The 17798-nt window shown below is 39.0% G+C and overlaps 1 protein-coding gene across 5 annotated transcripts in view; it reads left to right on the top strand.

The window, feature by feature from the left end:
- Positions 1 to 17798, top strand: part of rock2a (rho-associated, coiled-coil containing protein kinase 2a) — a 35736-nt gene that overhangs the window by 2493 nt on the left and 15445 nt on the right. For all 5 annotated transcript variants that reach the window (XM_030127411.1, XM_030127413.1, XM_030127412.1 and 2 more), the window contains exons 2-10: positions 10591 to 10672; positions 10786 to 10886; positions 12326 to 12463; positions 13134 to 13394; positions 15164 to 15308; positions 15418 to 15556; positions 15881 to 15972; positions 16170 to 16329; positions 16477 to 16531. In XM_030127411.1, the coding sequence (XP_029983271.1) occupies positions 10591 to 10672; positions 10786 to 10886; positions 12326 to 12463; positions 13134 to 13394; positions 15164 to 15308; positions 15418 to 15556; positions 15881 to 15972; positions 16170 to 16329; positions 16477 to 16531 (1173 nt within the window). The remainder of the gene's footprint in view (positions 1 to 10590; positions 10673 to 10785; positions 10887 to 12325; positions 12464 to 13133; positions 13395 to 15163; positions 15309 to 15417; positions 15557 to 15880; positions 15973 to 16169; positions 16330 to 16476; positions 16532 to 17798) is intronic.

Below are 17798 nucleotides of genomic sequence, written 5' to 3' on the forward strand. Positions count from 1 at the left end.
TAGGGCAAACACACTGTCTATTCTATCTTTAAAAGCAACACCTCACCCCTTTTAATGGGCCCCATCTAGCTTGGGGGCCCCCTGTACATACCCTCTACTTTTCCCCCTGGCACACTACTTGAGGCAATTCCTGTCTATTCCCACTTCCTTTTTAAACATTTAGTGGAATACTTATTTGAACACAGGTGGTGTTTACTTCCTGCACATGAGCTGTAGAGATAGAAGTGTTGAGTGTTTGAGACAAAAGTTGAGTGGGAAGCATGCGTAGGAGAGAACAAGCTTCAGTTTTCCATTTTTAGCAGCCCTGGTGCTGTCGCTGGGATCAAGAAGTTTTGCTGCTTGTGATGGGATTTTACCACACACTCACGCACACAGTAAGCTTTCAGAAATTTCCTTTTTTGCAGGTGGAATATAATCGTACATACTTTTGGTGCCATGATAATTACTCACAGGCTCATATTCAGTAAACAATGAATCACAAATCTCCTGCTATTATGGCACAGCAACAGCATGACGGAGAAAAAAGGGCAGGAGCAGCTAACTGGAAGTGTTACTCCAATACTAAATGTTGCCTCCTTTAAAAAATTGGCTTAGGTAGAGTTGACCAAGGAGGTGTGGGCCTGAAGATATACAAACCTGATCAGGAGGAATCTGCAGCATCTGTCAAGTGGACTCTTTCATCTTTGTTTTATAGAGAGAGATGACCAGATCTAAGTTGGCTTATATTGTTGTGCTCAGTCATTTAAAAATTAGGGAGTCAGGATTCCACAATTTATAATGCCACACTCACTTCTAAACAACTTATAACAGCCAGTAAAAGTCCCACAAATGGTACTTTAAGACACAAAAACTGTAAATCACTGTGTTGCTTTTATCAGTATTGGCTCAAATCTGACCTGAAGTCTCAGCAGCCCCCTCTCCCAGTGCAAAGTGCTCTGATCATTATTGTGCAGCACACCACTGCTGACTGACTGGAGGACTGGACTTACTTGGCAGCTCAGAGCACAAGGAGTGATTGTTGAGGGCATGCAAAAGAAAGGGCATGTTTTTAGATAAAATAAATACGGACAGTTGATTGTGAGTTGCCTTTCTGCTGTCCTAAAGGAAATGACCTCACTGAGTAAATAGTTGGCAGCTATATATGGGGCTCAAAGTCCCTGCCAATGACTGCACTTTCTCCTTTCACTTTTTAGCCTTATCTCTTCTCCCTGGCTCTGCAGCCAGCCCCTCCTTTCAGGCTTGTTAAACACACTTCAGGTATTTTAGCTGGAGCCTAATGCCTCTTGATTCAGCTGCAAACCTGGTACACTCTGATAACTTTGTGCATGGTACTTAAGTGTGAACGATGTGAGAAAAAGGATAGTCAAACATTAGTGTGATGTCTTCCAGATCATCTCTAGGGGTATTTCTGGGTATCTCTCTATATTTGTTCCCAGTGATGCTTTCCTTATTCAGCATTATGTAAAACAGACTTTAGTGTTTCCTCTGCATGCATAGACCACTTTTTCTCTGCTCATTTCTCTCTAATCTTCTTTTACACATTTCCACTGTTCTTTCCTTCTGCCTGTTTCATCCACTCAACACTGATCTAATGTTTTTAAGGCTTTTCCTAGCATCTCATGTCTCCCCATTTCTCCAGCTTCCCTGTTCCTGTCCATTGCTCTTATCTTATTGCCTCCCACCCCTACCCATCCATGCAGGAACTTCTTCCTTTCATAGTGTAGCTCTTAAAGGAGGAGGGGATAACCCCCATGTGTCTTGTTCTCTGTCTTTTTCCCTGATAGTCAACCTTAGTGTCCGGTCTGTCTCTAGAGTGCATTTGAGTTGCTCTCAGGCAAGCAGCAGCAGCAGTCCCGGCTTCAATGTGCTAGCTGGATAGAAACACTGCCTTATAAGGCACTGGGGACGGTGGCCCCAGCCAATTTTTTTTTCTTTCTTTTTTTGCAAAACAAGCCAGTCTCCCCGCTCCACACCTCCTCTGGAGAGACAGTCAGGCTTTTCTATGGCCTTTTTTTGGATTTTGCTTCACTTGAGTGAAGAAGACCCTTCGTTTTCCCAATGAGAAAGCCCTGAGTAGCCTTAAAACGTCACAGTGTATTTCAGTCATATAAGTTCAGTTGACGTGAAGGGTTTAGTAAAATGGAGGTAAAAGGAAAAAGTACAATATCCTGTGACAGATATTTAGGCCCTGTCCATACGAAGACGTTTTGGTCGTATCTGCAAACATGTATCGGATAGGCCTTTCATTCACACGAAACCGGCATTTTCAGTCACTGAAACCGCAACTTTTTGAAACCAGGTCCCAGAGTGGATAAATTTAAAAACACTGATTTCATGTCTTTGTCTGTGCGACCAAACCGCAAGTTTCCTAAAATGATGATGTCATAGTTCCACCTCTCTAACCTTTCACCCCAGCTGCAAGACACCGCTTCACAACAACAACAGCAACAACAATGGTGGACTACAGAGTGCTTGTGCTACAACAACTATTGAGCTTATTGGAAATACTGAATCAAAATCTTTGGCTACTCTATCATTACAATAAGCAACAAAAAATCATAGCTAACAATATTCACTACATGCTCTCAGATTTACTGTGGAAAGGGGCAACCAGGAGGTAATTGGATCAGACCCGGTAGAACCAAGCAAGCTTTATGCACATGCTCCACGTCTTCGTCTCTGTTTTTTGCAAGAGCATTACAACGCCACACACAGGCCTGGCATTTGTACTACATTGTTTTCAGTGGTTTTGTGTGGACGCAGATATTTTCTGAAACAACTGTGTGTTTACGGAACACTTGAAAATGACAAAGAAAAAGATTGTATAGGAAAAGATGCCATTTCGTGTAGATATGGCCTTAGTCTTAGGATGGACTTTGGACTGTTCCCATCTCAATTCATATCTTTTCCTTTTTCTGCTCCATATTGTACATGCCTGTTATTAGCACAGGTGAGTGTTAATTTATAATGGAATAATTAGGTGATAAAAAACAAAAATAAATCTGCAACAATGACTTATTATTTTAATTCATTTTTAGTATGATTTGATGTCATAAAGTTTGACACTATTTTCTGTTCTCTGAGAGTAAACTGTACAGTCAAGTCAGTTTAATATATAAAGCCCGGCATCAAACATCTGCCTCAAGGAGCTTTACATTCTGTACAATACAGAACACCTGTCCTTCACCCTCGGTTTGGTTAAGGACTACTCTAACCGCCAGATAAACATACAGTATATTACAAACATACCACTGTATTTCTACATTTTGGATAACTGATTTAATGAAAAAGGCTAATTTACATAATCTTGCAAGGTGGAACAGTTAACTGATTAATTGTGAAAATAGTCCTTAACTGCACTTTCACAGAATGTGTCATGTTCATGTCTGCACACACGTTTACCTTGAGACATTGAGTTTCACTTTCATTTTTAAAGGCAGGTTAGACTTCATTAGGGATGGATATTGTTAAATAATATTCCGTACTAATGCCTCTGCTTCAATACCAGTTCCTTTACGACATAAAATATAAACCACTTTACCACAACTTAAACTTTAAGTTAAAGTTGTACCTTAACATACTAATAAAGTACGAAAGCTGCTAAAATGTCATATCGAATAATACCATGCGAGGTTGGATACTCAACACTATCTAAGTAATTCAGTCTGAACCATAAATGTATTTATGGTTCTGAACCCTGCTCTGCTCTACATTATTCAAATTTTGTTTTTAAAGATAAAAGTCACCCTGTTGTAAAACAGTCCCATTAAACCATTAAAAACAGATTAGAAATCAAAGTCCAGGAAAAGGAGGCACACACATACACCTCCTCACACACATAAATACAGACATACTGTGCTGAAAGACTACTAGTATTACAGAGAGTACTACAGAAGGTGGCAAAATTGGAATTTTTGCCACTGCCTGCCTGGTTGTACAACAGAACCTCAAATAAACTGCTGTAAATGTCATCTGTGATGTTAAAGTGACATTTGGACTGGAATAGAGTGGACATCTTGATGTGTTTGCAGGTCTATATGGTTCTCATGTCAAAAGAAATGTATACACCCTGAGATTTGTCTTAAGCTCTGGTGGATCTCCTCGTCTAGACATAAAGATGTGGATAATGTGACTGTGCACACAGCACTGACTAATGCACCATCTTGCAGGCCCAAGGCTCATAATGAAGTATTCACTCTTCTTTTTTGCATGGCTTGGGGATGTAACAGCTGTGATGGAAGATTTGACTTTTCAAGAACTTTCACTTCCCACGCTGATTAAAAGTGAAAGGGACTTGAAGCAATTCTTGCAAAGTGCACTACAGTTGACAGTCTTCTTGCATTGTGCCTGTTGTTGGTCTGATGTGAAAAATCTTCCGGTTGTCGAGTGAGACTTGAAGACATTGCTACCTGAGTCTTAGAGTATTTTTAGTTTTAAATGAGGGTGAGTGAGCAGAGCAGAGAACCGGAGGCTCCCACGCGTAATGCTCCATCCATCTGGCCTCGGTGTTATCATTCCATCACAACCTGCTGCTGAAACAAAACCTCCCACGCACATGCGCACACTCTTTCTCACGCACACACACATACATATGTGCAGGCTTGGGTGCTCCTGGACTAACATTTGCATTCACAAGCAAACACATTATTCACTTGATCTTAGCAACACACAAGGTGCATTGTGTGCAGCTAGCAGCAACAATACAACACATTACCAACCAGCTATGGATTGTCAGTGAGTTCATACATCTTTCATTTCCTTTAACAAACCAAAACAAGAGTGTTTGTGTGTCCGTGGTGGAGTTCAACAGTGCTTTAGTGTTTAGAAGTGGCAGATTTTGTGCCAGTGCTCAGAATTGTAATGTACAAATGTAACCGTTCATGCCAAGAGGATTAAACGACAGTGAAACTGAAACTTTCCGCTGACAACAAGCATAATGACATCATTTAAGTGTTATTAGCTTTTTATTGCAAGCTGGCCTACTACTGTATGTGTTAAATACAGGGGACAGAGTTCTCCTTACTGGCTTAAAAATAGAAGGATACAGACACAAAATAACAGAATAATTAAAGATGAACAGTTATTGTGGCAGAAACTGTGTGGGCTGGAGCTGACTACACTGGGACACTGTAATAATTATTCCTACTTTATTATGTAATTTTTTTTTTAGTAAGAGAAGGATTATTATGTGCATTTAGAAATCTGAGTTTAAGGTTAACACATGGCAGGACCATATGTACATGCTGTCCTTTGCTTTTTTTTCTTGGCACATTCCTCTTTATGCTTCATAATAATAAAGCACGGGTGCCAACAATCCATAGGGCACAGGATCATGGGACAGAAATCTGTCAAATGCAAAAGTAAGACATGCTCTTATTATTCCCCGCGGAGACATTGGCTGTGCTATTTGTGAGCCTCTGCAGAATTCCTGCTGTTGTGTCTTTCTTGGAGAGTTTAGGGGCCCTGCCTGGCAAAGGTCCCTTAGCTCTGCCCGGCCCACCGTTTATCCCGACAACTATTTTTAAAACGGCTGGAATTCAATCAAAACATGAAGTTTCTGCTCAATCCTTTTAAAGCCCAGAGCGGTTCTGCTTGTTTTCTGTTCCAAATGCCTAGTGATGTGATGGGTAGGAGGGCAGGAAGCAGTTTTTTTTCTTTCTTTTGGGGGGAAAATACTCCAAATGGAGTAGGGAGTCTTTTTGAATAGTTGGGTTGTTCCTCTGTGTTTATGTCCTTTCAGGTTAACAATAAAGCATTCCTGACTGATGGGTCCACGTGGCTTTTTATTGGGTGATAAAGAGTGGAAGCAGACAGAAGGAGACGAACATCTCTGTAATGTCAGCAGCAGGTTGGGTAAATAACATGGAAAAAATAGAATGTGCTAAAACAGTGCTTATAAAACTCCTGCCTGCTGTTTCTCTGTAGCTCCAACTGGTTTCAACTCTTTGTTTTTTGCAGGAGTTGCTAAGCAACCAGCCATAACCCATTGGCTAGATTACAGTATAGCAAAGATAAAATGCTGAAGTGCTATCTAATAGATACGTAACAAGTCTCACTGATAAGCCTTACTGGAAAGACACTTATATCAGCTCAGGAAGACATTATTCTGAGCCTGTTACTGTAGTGCTTTGTATATCATCCCACCCTATAGGAACCGATACTGCATTTTGTAATTATAGATCCATTACAACTAAAAAGACATTTCCTTTGATGTAAGAGAAGTCAGTGAGGAATCTGTAGATCAGTGTCCGTCTGGAGCAGGTCCAGATATGTCAGATGCATTAAAGTTTTAATATGCCGATCCAACTTTACATTTCCCCTGACACGTGTCAGTTATTTAATATTTATAAATAGCCGCTTAGCTGGAGCAGCTGAGAAATGTCCTCCAGAGTCCTGTTGGCATTTTTTACAGTAACACTAATGGAAGCAAATTGGAAGAGCTGCGGCCAGCCATTTCTCTTGTGCACCTCCAATGCACTAAACGGCTTATTATGTATGACCTACGCACGCTCTGCAAATTGTGGTGTCTTAAAGTGCCTGTAAATGTGGTTAAATAAGGAGCTTCCTAGGGATGCCAACCATTTTCAGAGGCGTAACATTCTCCTATCATCACAAGAAAAAGGTTTTTGTTTATTTCCAAATCCAGGCCTGGCTTGCATCCTCTTATTTGCTACTCTGGCTGCCCCTTTCCTGTGTCGCCTTCCAGATGACTCAAATGAGTGTGGTTTCATTTAAAAGAAAACCCACTTCTGTCTCGTAAAGACCTACTGGTATAATTTGACTGTGCAGAGCTGCTGCTGCTGCAGCATTTCACTGTCACCAAGGCATTATGTATCTATTTATTTATCCTTCCTCTACATTACATTGATATTGTTTAATGGAAAGATGTTAAAATGATGAAGGAAAGAATATAATGTCACTATGAGGTCCAGTTTGTAGATAAAGAATGTTTGCTGCATGCCTGTAGTGAGTCCAAGCATTGCAACAGACTGTTTACTTTGTATTTCTCGTGGCAACTGTCAACGAACCACTGTTGTCATCTTTTTCATGTCCAAAGTTGGAAATCTGTGAAACTAAACCCCTCTCCCTTAGATTATTGTGAACACTTCGGGACACAGCCCTAATTGGCTCTTAATCTCTGTCGTGTTGCTTTACTGTTTTTAATTAGTTTTACCACACATACATCGTCATTTTCTCTTCCAACCTTACATCCTCAAAAGATTCACATGATAGATTATTGATGGATGTTTGTGATGCATGGTGACCTTTTGCCTCAAACTCAACTGTTCAGTGACATTCGATCTCTGTGCTTTTAGAAGTGCATTGTTCAGGTGTTGCATGCATTACATTAAACTTAAAACCGGACACACCTGAGGTAGCAGACATGTGACCTTGTCAAAACTGAGTCTGCCTGCTCTGTCTCTGCAACCAAACTAAACGTCTTGGCTATGATCGCAGCACCAAAACACAAATAGATGTGTTTTTATAACTGAGAAAGCCGCAGCCCTTGTAACCTCACTTCAAGAGGCCTAATGACAATGTTGTGGTTTGTGGTTTGTTTATTTGCATCATAGAAATAAGCCATGCAGACAGTTTGGCAGTTTTCATTTTATGTGATTTCATCTGTTCAGTGGTTGTAAGCAGAGCTGCTGAGGTTTGGATAGAAGTTGCTGTGAAAACATGAGCATACATTAGAACAGCAATAAACAAACCAAAGAACAGATCCACAGACATAAATTTTAGGCATGTAGTGCCTAATCCATGCACGGTTTACATTAAGGATGTTGCATTTCTCAGTGGTATTAGACCTACTGTATACAGAGCATGTTTTTGAAAATATGTTCCTGAAGCTTACTCTGCTTTGATGAAAAATTTGCAGGAAATGTTTGATAGATTTTAACAACCTACATCGTAGATTAACAACTGAGTCTTTTTTTAAGTGAAAGTAAATTAATAAGTGATATGGTGAATCTCATAACATACTTATCATAAAGCTAATGTTTTGACTCAGACTACAGAAATACAATTTTTAGACTAAAAAAGCACTCAGATTCAGTTAAATTCTACATATGATCATACCATCTGCAATCATGGAGGCAAGACTAATTCATAACCATAACCTTTTATGCTCAATTCCCATATGCAACCATTTAAAATTTGAACAATCTTTGAAAATCTTCATTTGATTTTTATCACCTTCTCCTGTGACCTTGACCTTTGATCTTTCAATATCAACCCTTTTGTGGCACTGGATCTTGACATTATACACATATGTGGAAAATTGGAATCAAATCAGATTAATTTTGGATTTGATTCTTTCTTTCATTTCACTTCATGTTATCAACAAATTGAAGTTTTTGAATTTTTCCTTGCAATTATTGACCTTTGGCCTGGAATGGTAACATTTTAATTTGTCATTATGAACTCACACAAACAAACCAGTGCTTGTAAAACATCATAACCTCTTTGACGGAGCTAATAATATAATAAATCCTTAGGAAATAGAAACATGTGATGAGTGTTCTGGGTTGACATGACCGTAGTGTTATGATAACAGAGTCTCCACAGCAGCCTGAATTTTTTTTTTTTTTTTTTTTTTTTTATTTCAGGAAAACCTATCCACATCATTGCTTTGCACTTATTGTGTGGTTTGAGCCAGTAAATGCTGTAAGTGCCCACAGCTTGCATGCATGTGATTCATTGTACGCAGTCATACCTGTAGCTGTCGTGCATGTGTATTTTTTTTTTGCTTTTGGCAGACAATGCAGAGCAGCAGTAGCTGAGAATGCTGCCTCAGAGGAAATGACTTGCACACAGGGACTGGCTTCATGACACAGTGAAATTATCTGCCAGCTCAGGGGTGGGGTGGATCGCTTCCTGTATTGCTGTGCATGTTGGGAGATCCTCGTGCGTTTGTGCGCGTATGTGTACATGCACACGCACTCGGCAACCTCCCCACCCCCCAGAGTGTGTATTTTTTCCCTTAAATAGCAGTTTTGTGTGAGGTCAGTCCTTTAATGGGGAAGTGTAGTTGAGATGATGAAACGGAGAGAGCAGCTCGCTCCAGACTGACTGCAGCCGAGCGGAGAACGATGGAGAGATCCGGACGTGTGGCAGATAAGACGGAGCAGCAGAAAAAGGGCAAAAGATACGTGAGAAAGGCAGAGAAGATGTGACGGAAACATGAAACAGACTGTACACCATCCTGTGTAGTTAGAGTTGAAGAATTAAAAGAAAATGATGAGCTTAAAAAAAAAGAGCGACTGCATGTTTAGTTCTGTGTCAAACAGCTCCTCATTGACAGTTGAGGAATGCATGGCTGACAAACGTTGATAGATGAGTTTCTCCATGTTACACACTGTAACGATTAGGGTCTTTTGCTTATTTAATGGTTTCCCTACTTTTCTCTGGGTCAAGCTAAGTCCATTATGCAGTGACTGAATGTTGCAAATCATCATCTTATTCCCAGTCATCATGCTGCTACAGTTCCCAGCCCAACTAGTTCCTGTTTGAGCTGCTGTGACACACACACACACACATACACACTGTGCACTCTGCAGTGTAACACCATCTATGGCAACACTTAGACTTGATTTACAGAGATCTTTATGTAAGGTCTGGTGTCACAAAACATTTACAGTTAGCTTTGTAGATTTACCTTTTGCTGTGTGCATATATACTGTATGGAACCACACACATACTGGAAGGATAACAGAACATCTCAGTCCATTTAGAGATGGTTTTTATATACACACACCCACACTGTTTACATCATCACCACTGTCTGTGCATACACACGATACATATTAATAAAATCACAAATTGTGCTACATGTTTTTCTTCACCAGTGGTTACATATTGTGTGACTGATTCATCTTATCAGTCAGTGTTCATTCATCAGGTCAGATGATTAACGTCACAGACAGAATCCAGTAGGCAGCTGCATACGGAGAAAATGAGTCTTTGCCTCAAGCAAAAAAAGAAATCTCAGACTGTACATATAAGTGTTTTGTGTCAGGGTGAAAATATTTGGATACTAAAGTTCCAATGAAAATGATGGTTTTGCTTAGTATGAAATATAGTTCTTTACACAGCACTGTATTAACAGTACTGTAGTTGGTGTCATAATGACACATTCCCCTCTACTGTGGAAGTATTAAATCTGCAGAATAAATAATTCTGTTAATGTCATGTAAAGTCTGATTATTAATACTTACTTCTTATGAGTCACAGTCCTCTTATGTGCCACTGAATGCTAATGGAAGGAAAACAAACACAGTGAGATACAGTAGGTCATTAATTTTTATGATCAACACCCACTGACATATATACACTGTGTCAAGTTCTGTTTTGTTATCACAGGTTTCATTAACAGCTGTGTCTTTAACAGTCATGTGCTTGGGGTTTAGTTCCAGGTCAATTTCAGTTTGCGTCTGTAGTGCGATCTGACATATAATGTATTTTCTCCACTGTCATCATATTGTTTTTATATAACAGAGATGAGTCACTATTCATTGTTTTAATAAGATGTGTAAACCTGCTGATGTTTTGCTCCTCTGATGGATTGTTCTTTGTTGTCTTTCTTCACAGGATTCCATAAACGCCCTGGTCCTTGACTTAGATTATCCAGCACTACGTAAAAACAAAAACATTGAAACCTTCTTACACAGATGTAAGTAGTTTTTGTGTGTCACTGAGAAAAGAAACCATTATTTAGGTGTTACAATCACAACGCTTTTTAATGTCTACTTGATTCTTCTCTGCCGTTATAAATTCTGACCTCAGATGAGAAAGTCATAGGACAAGTACGGAACCTCCAGATGAAGTCTGAAGACTTTGACAGAGTTAAAGTCATCGGTCGAGGGGCATTTGGTGAGGTTCAACTGGTGAGTAATACTTGTTACCTGAATAGAGTCCTAGGCTTGAGTTACTTTTTTTTTTCTTTAAAGGGGTCATATTTTGCTAAACCCACTTTTATTAGTCTTCGGTACATTTATTTGTTTATTTGGATCCCAGTAGTTCAAAAAGTTTGAATATGAACCCTCCAGGGGCTGCAAAGCTATTTTTATATTCATTTTGGCCAAAATCAAGTGGATTTCTACAACCTGTTTTAATTCCTGATTAATTTGTTATGTCTATAACTAGTTACGTCACGACATTTGCACATATAAGGTTAAGATTTCCGTTGAACATTTCTCCATGTATGCCATAATTGTTTGTCAGCAGCAGCGGTTGTAGTCCATACTGAAAATATGTCCAAACTTTGAGCCGATTACCTAAAATGTTCAGCTGTTGGCTGAACAGGACAGAGCAACACAGCCAACAACCTGGAGGGGGTGGGGCATGTAGTGGCTCATGCATTTAAAGGGCCAGCGCTCAAAATGACCTTTCTGGTGTCGTTACTCAGAAACAGGGTTGAAGATGCACCTGTGGATTTTAATTAATGAAGAATTCAGAACCAAGCAGAGCATTTACAGTTTTTGTAAACCCCAAGGAAATGTTTTAAAATGCATAATTCCATTAAAAAAAAAAAGTCACTCCTTTTAAGTAGTACTAATGCTAATACACTGCTTATTCCTGTTTTAGTTTCCTTTAAAAGTACATGGTGAGGCAATATGATATACTTGTATTGTTCTTTTCAACTGATCTGCAGTACTGTACAAAAGTCTTAGGACACCTCTAGGTTTGTTGATTTTGCAGGGTTGAAATGAGTATACATATTTATTCCTCATTCTCTTTTCTTCAGATAAAACGGAAAATTCAGAGAATATGTACACAACCCTGTAAAGACACACAAAAAACTGAACTAAATGGGTGCTAAAGGTTAAAGCCTCTTAGTGTGACCTCTGACCCCATGACAAGAAGCAACACAAACAGTTAGAAACATCTGACGTGTTGAATGAAACCTGGTATAAAACATGAGAAAATTAATGGAATAAATGTCATATTGTCTGAACAAAAGGGTTAAAGACATGGTAAATGCAAAGCGAGGTCACACTGAAAACTACCATTGTGGGTTACAGTTGTCTTTTTTTCCCCTGAAACATTACTTTCTACAGATTGTATCTTAATACAGAAACTGAGAAATGCACGTGTGGTCATTAGAACTTTACTAAACCAACAGAGCTAATGTTGGCCTTGGACTTTTACACAGTACTGTGCACGTGGTTAAAATGTTGAATATAAGAATTTACATGTATTGTTCAATATAGAATACAAAAAAAAATTAAGTTTAATCAAGTCAAGCCAAGTATCAGATTTGCTTTAAGTTATTTACCCCCTGATCACAGTTTCTTTCTCCCTTGGTAACCATTATCACCATCAGGTCCGACATAAAGCCTCTCAGAAGGTCTATGCCATGAAGCTGCTGAGCAAGTTTGAGATGATCAAACGTTCAGATTCTGCCTTTTTCTGGGAAGAACGGGACATCATGGCCTTTGCCAACAGTCCCTGGGTGGTGCAGGTATGGCATACAAGTATTTATTGTGATGTACTTGTAATATTTTCAAAGATTTTTTAAAATTGTGCTCCCAACAGAAACAAGTACCTAACTTGTTTGCTGTTTTGCCTTTGATGTTTTGGTGTTTTTCTGCTGCAATACCTGATATTATGTAATATGCTATGTTATGTTATGAGATTCTCTCTCTTCACTTTCAATTATGTCTGCATCTAAAGAGAGTGCTTTCCTGATTGTCTTTTAAGGGATGGCAGAGTTGAGGTATAATGCATTTCAATGAAGCTGAAGCACTCACAAGAGGCAATTTAAAAGACGGGTGGTTGAAAAGTTTAAAAAGACAGATGTTATCCTAATGTCTCCCAGAATACTGATAATGCAGCTGTGTAGTATTTTATAGGAGACCCTAACCTTACAGTTGCAGGTTTTAGCTTTATAAAATGTAAATATCAAGCTCAAATGATCTTGGTATTGCCATCAAGATTATATATATATTTTTAAAATTCCCTCCATAGCCACAGTACACATTAGACCTCTGTTAGTCCTTATGCTGAAAAACCAAAGACCTTGTGTACCCAGTGGTTTGTACCTTAGTATTAACATTCTCATGACACGTACAGCTCATATGACATATTCATGTACATGTGTTTTAAATACTGCACTCTGGTCATTTCTTCAGTTATGCTGTGCCTTCCAAGATGAGCACTACCTCTACATGGTGATGGAGTACATGCCAGGAGGTGACCTGGTCAACCTCACCAGCACTTATGATGTGCCAGAGAAATGGGCCAAGTTCTACACAGCAGAGGTGGTGATGGCTCTGGACGCCATTCACTCCATGGGTTTCATCCACAGAGACGTTAAGCCTGATAACATGCTGCTGGACAGACATGGACACCTGAAACTGGCCGACTTTGGCACATGCATGAAGATGGACACGGTGAGAGAGAATGTGGTGCCTTTCTGAGAATATGATGCAAATGAATATGTATTAGTGATGAAACAAGGTCAAGTTTATTTATGTAGCATGCTTACAACAATGCAAAGTGTCCAAAGTGCTGTACAAAGATATAGATAAAAATACAAGATATGGTCAAAATAAAGAGATATATAAGATATACTAAAACTGATTAAAAAAATAGATACATAATAATAGGATAAATAGTATCTTAAAACACAACCAGAGGATAATAAAATAAGTCACACACTTGTATTTAAAGCCAGAGTAAATAGGTGAAACAAAAGTGGAGGCTGTTCTGAGAAGTGAAGGGCAGTATTTTTTAGTGTCAAAATATTGTATATAATTTTTAAAATACGGGTTTGTATCTTATTAGGCTTTGAGGAGTACACAGAGAATATTAATCCATTAATGCATTCCCCACTTAATCCTTGGGAGAGTCACTGGAGTGCTGGAGCCTATCTCAGCTACCATCATGCAAGGGTGGCATACACCCTGGGCATGTCACCAGGTTGCCGCAGGGCTGACAGACAAACAACCATTCAAAAAAAGAAAAAAGTCAGAATGTACAAAGGCTGGACAACAAAAGGAGCTGTTCAATCAAATGAGTCACTCTTACATTCATACCTATGGGCCATTTAGACTGACCAGTCAACCTATTAAGGCCCATGTCTTGGGACGGTGGGAGGAAGCCAAAGTAAATAGAAAGTAAAAATACTTGAATTCCATCATGTATATTGAAGGCATTTATAACCCTGCCAGCCCGAAGGGGAGGCAAGGGATATTGTTTTTGGTTCAGTTTGTTTGTTTCTTTTTTTGTTAACACTCTAGCAGCAAACTATTGGTTGAATTCATACCAAATTGGGTTCATAGATTGCCAGTGACCCAGAATAGATCTGATTAAATTTTGGGAACAGTAGGTCAACGTTGAAAATTTTTATGAATTTTTACAATCTTTTTTTTTTTTTCTATGTGCTTATAATGTGCAAATTTTCAGATGTCTATAAAAACATTAGCTTTATTTCAATTTACTTCAAACTTGGCACATATATAGAGGAAATTGATATGCTGACATCAGCACATGCATAGACATGATGACATCAGCTGGATCGATGCCAAAATGAGCTACAATACGTGCGAGAGGTGGGGTTTGTTGTGCCTGGCACCACTTGTTAATGTAGGGTTTTCTTGGCCTCACAAAATGATACAACATATGAAGTAAATGGCATGCATGCAACAGTCGTAGAATGCAAACAACTGTTACTGTACAAACTGGATCATAGTAAGAACATTGCTTTCTTGTCTAAAAACACCATAAACTTACCTCAAATGCTCAAAGTGTGACATAGACTTTGAATCCAGTGTATTAATCATTTCTCTGAACCTTGAACCTGTCTTTCTTGACTATAGTGGGATCATGTCCTTACATACATACCTACATAAACATATTTTAACTATGATCGTAACATTGCAAATATGGTTTATAATGAAACAACTGATCACACACTATTTACTTTAAGTGTTTTCTTTGTATGTGCAGTTAATTAGACTCCTCCCAGTCCACTCTGCACACTGCGCCATAGCACTTCAAGTAGCAAGTAATATAATTCATTGGCTGTTGTTTCAGCTGTGCTACAGTTTGGTGGTATATGACAGAATGTACTTTGGGAAATTAAAACAGGTTTACAGATTCATCTGATATTCACCCAGCGCTGCCTCTGAAGGATATTGACTCTGTATTTATGTTTCAGACTGGCATGGTGCATTGTGATACCGCGGTCGGGACTCCAGACTACATCTCTCCTGAGGTGTTAAAATCCCAGGGAGGAGATGGATACTATGGGAGAGAGTGTGACTGGTGGTCTGTAGGGGTCTTCATCTTTGAAATGCTTGTTGGTCAGTGAACACACTGTTTCTGAAAATACACTCATTTGTAATATCAGGTCGCCCTGCCCCTGTGCCACGCTGTTTTTAATCTTAGCTAGCTTTGTGCTTTTCCTGTTAGGTGACACACCGTTTTATGCCGACTCTCTGGTGGGAACCTACAGTAGAATCATGGACCATAAAAATTCCCTCAACTTCCCTGACGATGTAGAGATCTCCAAAGATGCCAAAAGTATCATCTGTGCCTTCCTGACTGACAGGTATGGAGAGTGTTTGTCTGACAACCCAGCCTGCCAACAGATATATGAATGTTAAGAATCTGACAGGGTGTTTTTCTTGTTGACAGATTTTTACAGCATGTTTTTTTTATGCTGCAGTAGCTTGACATTAAAGGCACATATTGATGTACTTTCACGCAGTACACTTAAGTAAACCAAACTGGCTGGAATCTAATTTTCTGTAGTTTGATTTACCTGTCACATCTGATTACATCTTCAAAAACATCACCTTGATCCTATTTAATAGAGCATCAAAGTGTAGCTTTACTCGTTGACCTAAATTTCATTCGGCTTCTTTGTTTTGAGGGAGGTGCGATTGGGCAGAAATGGCGTGGAAGAAATTAAACGACACCCTTTCTTCAGAAACGACCAGTGGACCTTTGACACCATCAGAGACAGTTAGTATCACTGCAGCTTGGCAAGCACCTGAGCATTTTATATGGCTCAAATGGCACTTGTATTGAAAGTGCAGCTGTTCTAAAGTATGCAATAAAATTAAGTATTTGAATTAGACTTTTGTTTAAACGGCATGTCCTGTTTCCAGCAATTCACACTCACTGTTTCCTTTCTTTTATTTCCTCTTGCTACTCCTCAGCGGTTGCCCCCGTGGTCCCGGAGCTGAGCAGTGACATTGACACCAGTAACTTTGACGAGATTGAAGAAGACAAAGGCGATGTTGAAACTTTCCCCACGCCAAAGGCTTTTGTTGGAAATCAGTTGCCTTTCGTCGGCTTTACTTACTTCAAAGAGGACCAGTAAGTCATCTGTCGCTGCGTCTCTTAATATTTACGACCTCAACACTCCCATATTCAGAACATAAAGAAAGAGTAACACTTCTCCCAGCTTTCATCCTTACTTTGTGCTAAATTTTGTTGAGTTTTTTTCTTTCTTTCCCTTTTCAGGTTACTAAATGCTTCCAATAATTCCTCTGTGACTCATGAGAATTCAAAAGGAGAGGTAGGTACTTTTACTTTTCACACGACATAACCAGTGTGTATCTACCAGGTGCACCTTGAGCTGCTGCAGTAATACCATCCGCTGTGAGCTTCACAGGAAATGAATAAGAAAAATATAATTTGACTGACCGCACAGAACAGGGCCGTTGACATTGCAATCATTCCAGCTTCATAAGACACTGAAGATTATGATGGAAATGACTCAGAAGAGGATTTGTTTTTCTGATCCCTGATTTATAAGTACTTTAGTAGTATTTCAGAGCACAAAGGCCTAACTAAGCAGCTTTCAGTGTAAGTGGCTGAACTAAAGGCTAATCTGGGGAATTCCTTTGACTTCAGTCCAGCCTGAAGGAAAGGCTTCCACCCATCAAGATTTTTTTTTTGTTTTACATCCCCTATAGTGTTGCAAATTACTACAAAACTAGGATTGTTTTTAGGATTTTAGACTTCTAAAATTATTACCTCTGCCCATGTAAGCACTATGGAAATGCCTGATGTCAGATATATGGATATATATTGAGCAATAGAGGTAGACTGATGTATTGATTTTTTTTTTTTTTTATTATCGGCCATCGGCCTTAATTTTTTTGAAGCTGTTATTTGATCAGTTGTAAAAATGTTCTAATATATTTGATCAGGCACCCGTGTGGGCAGTACTTGAAGTTCAGTAAATGTTAAAAGAGTACTATGTGTACGTGTATGAATAATTTCATTTATATTGCAGCATAAAAATCTTAGTTATCAGAGTGTTTCAATTGTATTTTACAGTCAATATGCTTTAAGGAAAAAAAATCAGCCTCAAAATTCAGCTGTAGATATCAACCATCGGCTGACCAAATTTGTAAAAATTGCCATCATCAGCAGCCATAGAAAAACCCATATCGGTCCACCTCTATTCAGCAACTCTACATCCTTGGCTCTTATCTAGCAAGTTATCACTGAATTGGGGAAAAAAGAAATTTACCTGTCTGAAATTAAATTTGACAAAATCAGAGCAGGGTAGATTTTCTACAAAATGAAAACCCTGACAAGGACTAGATGCAACAGTGTACTTTCCTTTCACACCACTTGAATCACAATGTGCTGAAAGGTAATTATTGATTTTTTTTTTTTTTTTTTGGCCCAATGTAGATTTAATACAGATGTAATACTTTGGCTCAGCCTCTCGGCACTAAAATAGTACTTATTATTTCTAATCCCCTAATAGGATCAAAACATTGTTTAATTGCACCATATTTGACAGTCAGTGTAGAGGTTAAAAGTTGGCT

Source organism: Sphaeramia orbicularis, chromosome 22, assembly GCF_902148855.1.
Source record: "Sphaeramia orbicularis chromosome 22, fSphaOr1.1, whole genome shotgun sequence".
Taxonomy (NCBI): Eukaryota; Metazoa; Chordata; class Actinopteri; order Kurtiformes; family Apogonidae; genus Sphaeramia; species Sphaeramia orbicularis.